Consider the following 12,839-nt stretch of genomic DNA (forward strand, 5'->3'; position numbering starts at 1 on the left):
TCCCTAAGTGGTGTGACAGCCAATCACGAGCGAGGTAATGTCATTGCTCAAGGTCAGGTGAACGCGGGCAAAATGCACACAGGGCCCTAGATGGCACACACACACACACACACACACACACACACACACACACACACACACACACACACACATATATATATATATATATATATATATATATATATATATATATATACACACACACGTGTATGTACAGTGTGTACATATTTGCGTGTGTCTGTGTTTGTCTATGTTTGTGTATGTTTATCTATATAAGTGTGTGCGTGTGTATTCATATATATATATATATATATATATATATATATATATATATATATATATATATATATATGTATGTATGTATGTATATGTATATATGAACCGTATTCATGTTGACAAATGTAGAAAAGATATGAATGAGAAAGGATATCTTCACAATACAAGAGGTGTGTGTATTTGACCGGTTTCGATTCTATCTTCGGCTGAAATAAAGACAAGAGAGTTCAGTTCAGTTCAGTTAGATTTGCGGTGCCATGCTTCGCCCGGCCCGGCCTGTGTTAAATATTTCTAGTTAACTCGTGTGTTTTCTTTGAACTGTATGCTTATCGCGCTCATTCTTTTCCTTGTGTTACTTGAGCTGTTCTTTACTCTTATCCTCTTATTCTATACTGTCTCATTCTTTTCTCACTATAGTAACTTTTCTATTCAGAATCTTTGCCTTATAATTCATGACTTTCCTTCAAAACTGGCCAGACCCGAGCTTCCATAATTATCTGATGATAGGTTTTATTTATTTATTTATTTTCTCATACTGCCTCTTATATTTCTTTTCCTTTGTCCTAAGCCTTGTTCCTGTTCCTTCGCCTTCAGTCTCGCCCTTCCTTGACCTACATACATCCTGACCCAGTCCTGGCCGCGGAAAAGTTCCTGGGTGACATACGGCAGATTGGTCGGCTGTCACACCTCATCCCTTATGTGACAGTTTTTATTAGAGTTTAAAAAATAAAGACTTATTGCAGTATAAAAACTTGTTACAGTTTTTGGCGCTTGTGTTTGGATGCTGGGCAGATATCGTGCTGAATTTGCGTGCCATTAAAGGGGTATATTCTTACATTCTTAAAAACCATATCTAACGTTTCCTTTTAATTCTTGTTGTTGAGTTTTTGGGAAGATATTTTTTTTCTTATCAGATGACCGCCGTTCTTATTTGCTTTTTTTTATATAGCTCGTTTCACCTTTTAATCTTTACTGATTGTGGATTTTATAATGAAGCTTTTAGTGCCACACCATAGCGCCCACTGCATACTGTTAGAGAACCTATAAAGATCAGGAAAACTCAGTGTATGTATATTTCTTTATTGAATTAGCTAAAGAAATCAGGGGTAGCTTGAGTAGTATCCTCGTGGCTAGAATCTTGGGCGTATAGAGAGCTAACCTCCAATATAATGCTCGGCCACACACACACACACACACACACACACACACACACACACGCTAGCACTCGTTCTGAGAAAGTATTCTATATTTTTGCTTATTCTTCCACCCCAATGACTGAGTTTTCTGTATTGTTCATCTTGTTTCGTCGTTGAGGCTAGTTTTGCAGGTGGAGTTCTACGGTGTTCTCAAGCACTCTGAAAAAAAAGAAAAAAAAATGCATTTTCTTCAATTGACCATAAATATCTGAAAAAAAAAGCATTTTCTTTAATTGACCATAAATATGGCAGAGCTAGATGATGATAAACTTTTAAAACAAAACTTTTTTTAAAACTTTGCCAACAAAGTTAAAAAACAGCATTGCAGTGTAAGCACATCGGAAACTAATCTGTTCAGTACATGAGCACATTCTCACCCTGTGGAACGCCCTCTGTTCAGTACATAAGCACATTCTCACCCTGTGGAACGCCCTCTGTTCAGTACATGAGCACATTCTCACCCTGTGGAACGCCCTCTGTTCAGTACATGAGCACATTCTCACCCTGTGGAACGCCCTCTGTTCAAAACTGAAGCACATTCTCACCCTGTGGAACGCCCTCTGTTCAATACAGAAGCACATTCTCACCCTGTGGAACGCCCTCTGTTCAGTACAGAAGCACATTCTCACCCTGTGGAACGCCCGCACAACCGAAAGACCAGTAGCTTGGTGTCCAGCCGTTGGAATCGCTGCCCTGAACGTAAATGGTTGACGAAGACGTGACCTCGAGGTTACAGGCGAGGGTCTTCCCAAGACTGGTGCTGGAGAGACTGCATGAAGTGCCTGTAGGTCAAGCATGATGACGCTGAAGTGGCAGATTATCTATTTTATTATTATCATTATTGTTATTTTTCTTATCATCATTATCATTATTATTGTTGTTATCATCATCATATTTTTTATTATCACTATTGTTATATTATCATTATTGTTATTTTTCTTATCATCATTATCATTATTATTATTGTTGTTATCATCATAATTTTTGTTATCACTATCATTATTATCATTATCTCAAAAAGGGACTGATAGAAGAAGCCCGGAAAAAAATCAGGAAAGCAGAGAACCAAAAGAAGTCCACGACACATACGCAAAATTTGATTTGACTCTATGAAACCATCTGCCCGTCAGCGATAAGGTCAGTTAAAACCGCTAAGCAAATTCGTAACAGAATGTACGAACATATAATGAGTGTGTTTATTCATGGATTGAAACAAGACGGAGACATGCCATTATATTCAGGCTGGACAGTAATTAACAGTAATTAATAAAACGGAGACATACCATTATATTCAGACTGGACAGTAATTAACAAGACAGAGACATATTGTTATATTCAGGCTGCATAGTAACTATCAAGACAGAGAAATACCATTATATTCAGACTGGACAGTAATTAACAAGACGGAGACATACCATTATATTCAGGCTGGACAGTAATTAACAAGACAGAGAAATACCATTATATTCAGGCTGGACAGTAATTAACAAGACAGAGACATACCATCATATTCAGGCTGGACAATAATTAACAAGACGGAGACATACCATCATATTCAGGCTGGACAGTAATTAACAAGACGGAGACATACCATTATATTCAGACTGGACAGTAATTAACAAGACAGAGACATACCATTGAATTCAGGCTGGGCAGTAATTAACAAGACAGAGACATACCATTGAATTCAGGCTGGACAGTAATTAACAAGACAGAGTCATACCATTATATTCAGGCTGGACAGTAACTAACAAAACGGAGACATACCATTATATTCAGGCTGGACAGTAATTAACAAGACGGAGACATACCATTATATTCAGGCTGGACAGTAATTAACAAAACGGAGACATACCATTATGTTCAGGCTGGACAGTAATTAACAAGACATACCATTATATTCAGGCTGGACAGTAATTAACAAAACGAAGACATACCATTATATTCAGACTGGACAGTAATGAACAAAACGGAGACATACCATTATATTCAGGCTGGACAGTGATTAACAAAACAGAGACATACCATTATATTCAGGCTGGACAGTAATTAACAAAAACAGAGCCATACTGTTATATTCAGGCTGCATAGTAACTATCAAGACAGAGACATACCATTATATTCAGGCTGGACAGTAATTAACAAAGAGACATACCATTATATTCAGGCTGGACAGTAATTAACAAAACGGAGACATACCATTATATTCAAGCTGGACAGTAATTAACAAAACGGAGACATACCATTATATTCAAGCTGGACAGTAATTAACAAGACGGAGACATACCATTGAATTCAGGCTGGACAGTAATTAACAAAACGGAGACATACCATTATATTCAGGCTGGACAGTAATTAACAAGACAGAGACATACCATTGAATTCAGGCTGGACCGTAATTAACAAGACGGAGACATACCATTTTGTTCAGGCTGGACAGTAATTAACAAGACGGAGACATACCATTATATTCAGGCTGGACAGTAATTAACAAAACGGAGACATACCATTATATTCAGGCTGGACAGTAATTAACAAGACAGAGACATACCATTGAATTCAGGCTGGACAGTAATTAACAAAACGGAGACATACCATTATATTCAGGCTGGGCAGTAATTAACAAGACAGAGACATACCTTTATATTCAGGCTGGACAGTAATTAACAAGACGGAGACATACCATCATATTCAGGCTGGACAGTAATTAACAAGACAGAGACATACCATTATATTCAGACTGGACAGTAATTAACAAGACGGAGACATACCATTATATTCAGGCTGGATAGTAATTAACAGTAATTAATAAAACGGAGACATGCCATTATATTCAGGCTGGACAGTAATTAACAAAACGGAGACATACCATTATATTCAGGCTGGACAGTGATGTCATGCCAACGGTACCTGGCCGACTCGTCCAGCTCAAGCATCTTCCAAACTCCAGGTGCAATCACTCGCAGGCTCGTGGCTTGACCAGGCCACCAGGACAGCCTGCTGCTCTCTCCCAGGGGCAAGCGCAGCGAGATCAGCCGCTGTGTGTAACATCCTGCAGCGTGATAAGAGTCAACGTTTATTGTTGTTGTGGATAACGTGTGTAATATATTTATCATTGTTGTTGTTGTGGATAACGTGTGTAATATATTTATCATTGTTGTTGTTGTGGATAACGTGTGTAATATATTTATAACGTGTGTAATATATTTATCATTGTTGTTGTTGTGGATAACGTGTGTAATATATTTATCATTGTTGTTGTTGTGGATAACGTGTTTAATATATTTATCATTGTTGTTGTTGTGGATAACGTGTGTAATATATTTATCATTGTTGTTGTTGTGGATAACGTGTGTAATATTTTTATCATTGTTGTTGTTGTGGATAACCTGTGTAATATATTTATCATTGTTGTTGTTGTGGATAACGTGTGTAATATATTTATAACGTGTGTAATATATTTATCATTGTTGTTGTTGTGGATAACGTGTGTAATATATTTATCAATGTTGTTGTGGATAACGTGTGTAATATATTTATCATTGTTGTTGTTGTGGATAACGTGTGTAATATATTTATCATTGTTGTTGTTGTGGATAGCGTGTGTAATATATTTATCATTGTTGTTGTTGTGGATAACCTGTGTAATATATTTATCATTGTTGTTGTTGTGGATAACGTGTGTAATATATTTATCATTGTTGTTGTTGTGGATAACCTGTGTAATATATTTATCATTGTTGTTGTTGTGGATAACGTGTGTAATATATTTATCATTGTTGTTGTTGTGGATAACCTGTGTAATATTTTATCATTGTTGTTGTTGTGGATAACCTGTGTAATATATTTATCATTGTTGTTGTTGTGGATAACGTGTGTAATATATTTATCATTGTTGTTGTTGTGGATAACGTGTGTAATATATTTATCATTGTTGTTGTTGTGGATAACGTGTGCAATATATTTATCATTGTTGTTGTTGTGGATAACGTGTGTAATATATTTATCATTGTTGTAGATAACCTGTGTAATATATTTATCATTGTTGTTGTTGTGGATAACGTGTGTAATATATTTATCATTGTTGTTGTAGATAACCTGTGTAATATATTTATCATTGTTGTTGTTGTGGATAACGTGTGTAATATATTTATCATTGTTGTTATTGTGGATAACCTGTGTAATATATTTATCAATGTTGTTATTGTGGATAACGTGTGTAATATATTTATCATTGTTGTTATTGTGGATAACCTGTGTAATATATTTATCACTGTTGTTGTGGATAACGTGTGTAATATATTTATCATTGTTGTTGTTGTGGATAACCTGTGTAATATATTTATCATTGTTGTTGTTGTGGATAACGTGTGCAATATATTTATCATTGTTGTTGTTGTGGATAACCTGTGTAATATATTTATCATTGTTGTTGCTGTGGATAACGTGTGTAATATATTTATCATTGTTGTTGTTGTGGATAATGTGTGTAATATATTTATCATTGTTGCTGTTGTGGATAACCTGTGTAATATATTTATCATTGTTGTTGTTGTGGATAACGTGTGTAATATATTCATCATTGTTGTTATTGTGGAAATCCTGTGTAATATATTTATCAATGTTGTTATTGTGGATAACGTGTGTAATATATTTATCATTGTTGTTATTGTGGATAACGTGTGTAATATATTTATCATTGTTGTTGTGGATAACATGTGTAATATATTTATCATTGTTGTTGTTGTGGATAACCTGTGTAATATATTTATCATTGTTGTTGTTGTGGATAACCTGTGTAATATATTTATCATTGTTGTTATTGTGGATAACGTGTGTAATATATTTATCATTGTTGTTATTGTGGATAACCTGTGTAATATATTTATCATTGTTGTTATTGTGGATAACACGTGTAATATTTTCATCATTATTGTTGTTGTAGATAACCTGTGTAATATATTTATCAATGTTGTTATTGTGGATAACGTGTGTAATATATTTATCAATGTTGTTGTTGTGGATAACGTGTGTAATAAATTTATCATTGTTGTTGTTGTGGATAACGTGTGTAATATATTTATCAATGTTGTTATTGTGGATAACGTGTGTAATATATTTATCAATGTTGTTGTTGTGGATAACCTGTGTAATATATTTATTATTGTTGTTGTTGTGGATAACCTGTGTAATATATTTATCATTGTTGTTATTATGGATAACGTGTGTAATACATTTATCACTGTTGTTATTGTGGATAACGTGTGTAATATATTTATCACTGTTGTTATTGTGGAAATCCTGTGTAATATATTTATCATTGTTGTTGTTGTGGATAACGTGTGTAATACATTTATCATTGTTGTTATTGTGGATATCATGTGTAATACATTTATCATTGTTGTTATTGTGGATAACGTGTGTAATATATTTATCATTGTTGTTATTGTGGATAACACGTGTAATATTTTTATCATTATTATTGTCAGTATTGTAGTTAAAGGGACAGGTAAATTTTCACGATTTTTCAAGGGACGCCTGACAAGGAAAAAGAAATGGGATATTTTCTCAAATAGATTAATGAATTCAATTGATTATGCAAGATTTCAAATGAAATAGGTGATCTTACTGATAAGAAACTCCGACAGTGATTATTATCATTGTTATATATTTTTTACTATTTTTATGATCATTACTATTATCATTTGGTTCATTATTATTAGTAGTAATATCAGTATTATCATTAGTAGTATTATAATCATTATTATTATTATTACTATCGTAATCATTATTATCATTATTATTATTGTTGTTATCATTATTGTTATTTTTGTTATTACCATTATCATTATTATTACCGATATCATTTCCATCACCACCACCACCATTATCACCATCATCATCATTTTTGTTATCATTATCATCATCATTATTATTATCATTGTTGCTATTATTATTATTATGATTATTGTTATTGTTATTGTTATAGTCATCAATATTGTAATCAGTTTATAAATATTTGTAGTTATCAATGCTATAACTACTATAATCAGTGTTGTTCCTATTATTGCCATATCGATAATTCTTATATTGATGATGTTGATGCCAGTGATGATAATATTGATGATGTTGATTATGTTTATGTTGACGTTGATGTTGTAGCATGAGGATGATGCTGATGTTTCATGTTGGTGCATAACGATAGGAAGGGATAGAATCGGTTAGAACATGAGGATAGGAAGGGATAGAATTGGTTAGAACATGAGGATAGGAAGGGATAGAATCGGTTAGAACAGGAGGATAGGAAGGGATAGAATCGGTTAGAACATGAGGATAGGAAGGGATAGAATCGGTTAGAACATGAGGATAGGAAGGGATAGAATCGGTTAGAACATGAGGATAGGAAGGGATAGAATTGGTTAGAACATGAGGATAGGAAGGGATAGAATCGATTAGAACATGAGGATAGGAAGGGATAGAATTGGTTAGAACATGAGGATAGGAAGGGATAGAATCGGTTAGAACATGAGGATAGGAAGGGATAGAATCGGTTAGAACATGAGGATAGGAAAGGATAGAATCGGTTAGAACAGGAGGATAGGAAGGGATAGAATTGGTTAGAACATGAGGATAGGAAAGGATAGAATCGGTTAGAACATGAGGATAGGAAGGGATAGAATCGGTTAAAACATGAGGATAGGAAGGGATAGAATCGGTTAGAACATGAGGATAGGAAGGGATAGAATCGGTTAGAACATGAGGATAGGAAGGGATAGAATCGGTTAGAACATGAGGATAGGAAGGGATAGAATCGGTTAGAAAATGAGGATAGGAAGGGATAGAATCGGTTAGAAAATGAGGATAGGAAGGGATAGAATTGGTTAGAACATGAGGATAGGAAGGGATAGAACTGGTTAGAACATGAGGATAGGAAGGGGTAGAATCGGTTAGAACATGAGGATAGGAAGGGATAGAATCGGTTAGAACATGAGGATAGGAAGGGATAGAATTGGTTAGAACATGAGGATAGGAAGGGATAGAATCGGTTAGAACATGAGGATAGGAAGGGATAGAATCGGTTAGAACATGAGGATAGGAAGGGATAGAATTGGCTAGAACATGAGGATAGGAATGGATAGAATCGGTTAGAACAGGAGGATAGGAAGGGATAGAATCGGTTAGAACATGAGGATAGGAAGGGATAGAATCGGTTAGAACATGAGGATAGGAAGGGATAGAATCGGTTAGAAAATGAGGATAGGAAGGGATAGAATCGGTTAGAAAATGAGGATAGGAAGGGATAGAATCGGTTAGAACATGAGGATAGGAAGGGATAGAATCGGTCAGAACATGAGGATAGGAAGGGATAGAATCGGTTAGAACATGAGGATAGGAAGGGATAGAATCGGTTAGAACATGAGGATAGGAAGGGATAGAATTGGTTAGAACATGAGGATAGGAAGGGATAGAATCGGTTAGAACATGAGGATAGGAAGGGATAGAATCGGTTAGAACATGAGGATAGGAAGGGATAGAATTGGCTAGAACATGAGGATAGGAAGGGATACAATCGGTTAGAACATGAGGATAGGAAGGGATAGAATCGGTTAGAACAGGAGGATAGGAAGGGATAGAATCGGTTAGAACATGAGGATAGGAAGGGATAGAATCGGTTAGAACATGAGGATAGGAAGGGATAGAATCGGTTAGAACATGAGGATAGGAAGGGATAGAATTGGTTAGAACAGGAGGATAGGAAGGGATAGAATCGGTTAGAACATGAGGATAGGAAGGGATAGAATCGGTTAGAACAGGAGGATAGGAAGGGATAGAATCGGTTAGAACATGAGGATAGGAAGGGATAGAATCGGTTAGAACATGAGGATAGGAAGGGATAGAATCGGTTAGAACATGAGGATAGGAAGGGATAGAATCGGTTAGAACATGAGGATAGGAAGGGATAGAATCGGTTAGAACATGAGGATAGGAAGGGATAGAATCGGTTAGAACATGAGGATAGGAAAGGATAGAATCGGTTAGAACACGAGGATAGGAAGGGATAGAATCGGTTAGAACATGAGGATAGGAAGGGATAGAATCGGTTAGAACAGTAGGATAGGAAGGGATAGAATCGGTTAGAACATGAGGATAGGAAGGGATAGAATCGGTTAGAACATGAGGATAGGAAGGGATAGAATCGGTTAGAACATGAGGATAGGAAGGGATAGAATCGGTTAGAACATGAGGATAGGAAGGGATAGAATTGGTTAGAACATGAGGATAGGAAGGGATAGAATCGGTTAGAACATGAGGATAGGAAGGGATAGAATCGGTTAGAACATGAGGATAGGAAGGGATAGAATTGGTTAGAACAGGAGGATAGGAAGGGATAGAATCGGTTAGAACATGAGGATAGGAAGGGATAGAATTGGTTAGAACAGGAGGATAGGAAGGGATAGAATCGGTTAGAACATGAGGATAGGAAGGGATAGAATCGGTTAGAACAGGAGGATAGGAAAGGATAGAATCGGTTAGAACAGGAGGATAGGAAGGGATAGAATCGGTTAGAACATGAGGATAGGAAGGGATAGAATCGGTTAGAAAATGAGGATAGGAAGGGATAGAATCGGTTAGAACATGAGGATAGGAAGGGATAGAATCGGTTAGAACATGAGGATAGGAAGGGATAGAATCGGTTAGAACATGAGGATAGGAAGGGTAGATAGAAGGATGTAACAGGTTGGGGTTAATAGTCTTGTGTGAAGTACAGGTTGTCGCAATTTTGGGAAGTTATTGAGTTATTCAAATAACATAACATACCTCAGTTATAACTTTGCATTTGAGTTCATTTGGTTAATGATGTCTATAATTCATTTTTCAACAGGATGGATGTAATTTGTTAATAGTTCATGAATATGTACCGGAGACGGCTTGTCTAAGTAGATAGAAACACGCACACACGTACATATATATGCGTGTGTACGTGTGTATGTGTATGTGTGTGGTGTATACGCACGCACGCACGCACACACATATGTATATATGTATATGCATATACATATATGTTTATATATATTCATGTAATATATATATATATATATATATATATATATATATATATATATATATATGTATATATATACATATATATATATATATATATATATATATATATTCGTGTGTATATATATATATATATATATTGTTATAGAAAATAGGAAACTGTTAAAAGTTACAATAACCATGACCCATATTAAAAAGGGGGTTATAGTTTAGACCAATGGTTTTCAAACTTTTTCCTTGCATCTCCACCCACGGCAACGAATCCACGGGTTTTATAGATGTGCAGCACAATTACACGAGGGCTGTAGAATCTATTATCAATTATCAATATTATTATTAATATTAATCTATTATCAATTATCAATATTATTATTAATATTAATCTATTATCAATTATCAATATTATTATTAATATTAATCTATTATCAATTATCAATATTATTATTAATATTAATCTATTATCAATTATCAATATTATTATTAATATTAATCTATTATCAATTATCAATATTATTATTAATATTAATCTATTATCAATTACCAATTATCAATAGAATCTATTATCAAGGAAAAGAGGAGAGAAAAAACAAACAAACAAACAAACAAACAAACATCAATGAACCATTTCGTTTTGAAATTCTCTTTCGTGCAAAAGTCATGCATGTATGATGGTCCCTACTTCAAAGTTTTAAAATGAGAGGAAAGTAAAAAAAATCGTGCAGGTATTTTACGTAAAATGAGAGGAAAGTAAAAAATCGTGCAGGTATATTACGTAAAATGAGAGGAAAGTAAAAAATCGTGCAGGTATTTTACGTAAAATGAGAGGAAAGTAAAACATCGTGCAGGTATTTTACGTAAAATGAGAGGAAAGTAAAAAATCGTGCAGGTATTTTACGTAATAGCCATAATTATATGCTAATGAGACCACAGATTAGGGAAATGTTTGTTAATATCTAGAGGACGATTCCATTTCAAGACATCAGTAATTACGTATATATACAGTATGAATGTATGCAGACACACACATAGATACACACACACACATGTATGTATGTGTATATATACATACATATGCATTATATATATATATATATATATATATATATATATATATATATATATATATATATATATATGCATATATATGTATATATATATATATATATATATATATATATATATATATATATATATATGTATGTATATATATTTACATTTATATTTTGATGTGTATATATAGATAGATATTTGAGCAACATACTCGAAAAACTATCAATATGTTCAACGAATAGATAACGAATGAATTTACAAGACCACTAACCACACGAGGAATTGGCACAGTCCAACTGCCAAGAAGCTGGTCCTTCAGCCTTCACTTCGAGGTATTGCTCAGGACCACAGCTCTTGGCGGCTCGGAGCGTGGGGACGGAGACGCAGTACTTCGGTCCTGGAACATTACGTAATGAACAAGAATGCAGTTGAAATGTAAAGCTGAACACTGCGATCCTGTCCTGTGAACAACGTACAGTATTATATACAGTGTGGAATTGAATGGGCGTGGGATATTATATTAAATATCTCATTTCTGATGTACTGGTCTATATGAAAAATAAATCTATTTAGGAAACGTGCTCTGACATAACTTCAGCGATCGAATATATTAAAATGATTTTTATTCATTAGACAATCAGTTCAACACAGCCACCTTAATTCCAAAAAAAAAAAAAAAAAAAAAAAAAAAAAAAAAAGGACACACACTAACACTTCACTGATTCCTAAATGGAGGAAGAAGGACACGAACAGATCACGAAAAGATCTGTATAAAGGAGTTTCTGCAGAGTGAGATACTGCAGGAATTTTCGAGAAGTTATTGTCAGGAAAGTTCTGGGATTATCGATGAGAATAAAGTTTGCAGCATTCTCACAGACTTCCACATGACTACATATCCCAAACTATAACTTTTTTTTATTTTCTCTTCACGGACGAGAATTTTCGAGAAGTTATTGTCAGGAAAGTTCTGGGATTATCGATGAGAATAAAGTTTGTAGCATCCTTACAGACTTCCACATGACTATATATCCCAAACTATAACTTTTTTTATCTTTCTTCTCTTCACGGACGAGAATTTTCGAGAAGTTATTGTCAGGAAAGTTCTGGGATTATCGCTGAGAATAAAGTTTGTAGCATCCTTACAGACTTCCACATGACTACATATCCCAAACTATAACTCTTCTTTATCTTTCTTCTCTTCACGGACGCAGATTAAGATCAGACTCATACAGAATTGACAAGCATTAAGAATAC

General features: G+C 34.5%; 1 protein-coding gene across 4 annotated transcripts in view; it reads right to left on the bottom strand.

The window, feature by feature from the left end:
* Positions 1-1,342: 1,342 nt before the first annotated feature.
* The window catches only part of LOC113822700 (uncharacterized), a 25,514-nt gene continuing 14,017 nt past the window's right edge, over positions 1,343-12,839 (bottom strand). For 2 of the 4 annotated variants that reach the window (XM_070136952.1, XM_070136951.1), the window contains exons 9-12: positions 11,857-11,982; positions 4,342-4,524; positions 2,102-2,254; positions 1,343-1,631 (exon numbers count right to left, since the gene is read on the bottom strand). In XM_070136952.1, the coding sequence (XP_069993053.1) occupies positions 1,612-1,631; positions 2,102-2,254; positions 4,342-4,524; positions 11,857-11,982 (482 nt within the window). In that variant the 3' untranslated portion in view covers positions 1,343-1,611. Of the gene's footprint in view, positions 1,632-2,101; positions 2,277-4,341; positions 4,525-11,856; positions 11,983-12,839 lie in introns of all 4 variants that reach the window. The other 2 variants (XR_003477334.2, XR_011399460.1) reach the window with 2 other exon arrangements.

Source organism: Penaeus vannamei, chromosome 22 (genome assembly GCF_042767895.1).
Source record: "Penaeus vannamei isolate JL-2024 chromosome 22, ASM4276789v1, whole genome shotgun sequence".
Taxonomy (NCBI): domain Eukaryota; kingdom Metazoa; phylum Arthropoda; class Malacostraca; order Decapoda; family Penaeidae; genus Penaeus; species Penaeus vannamei.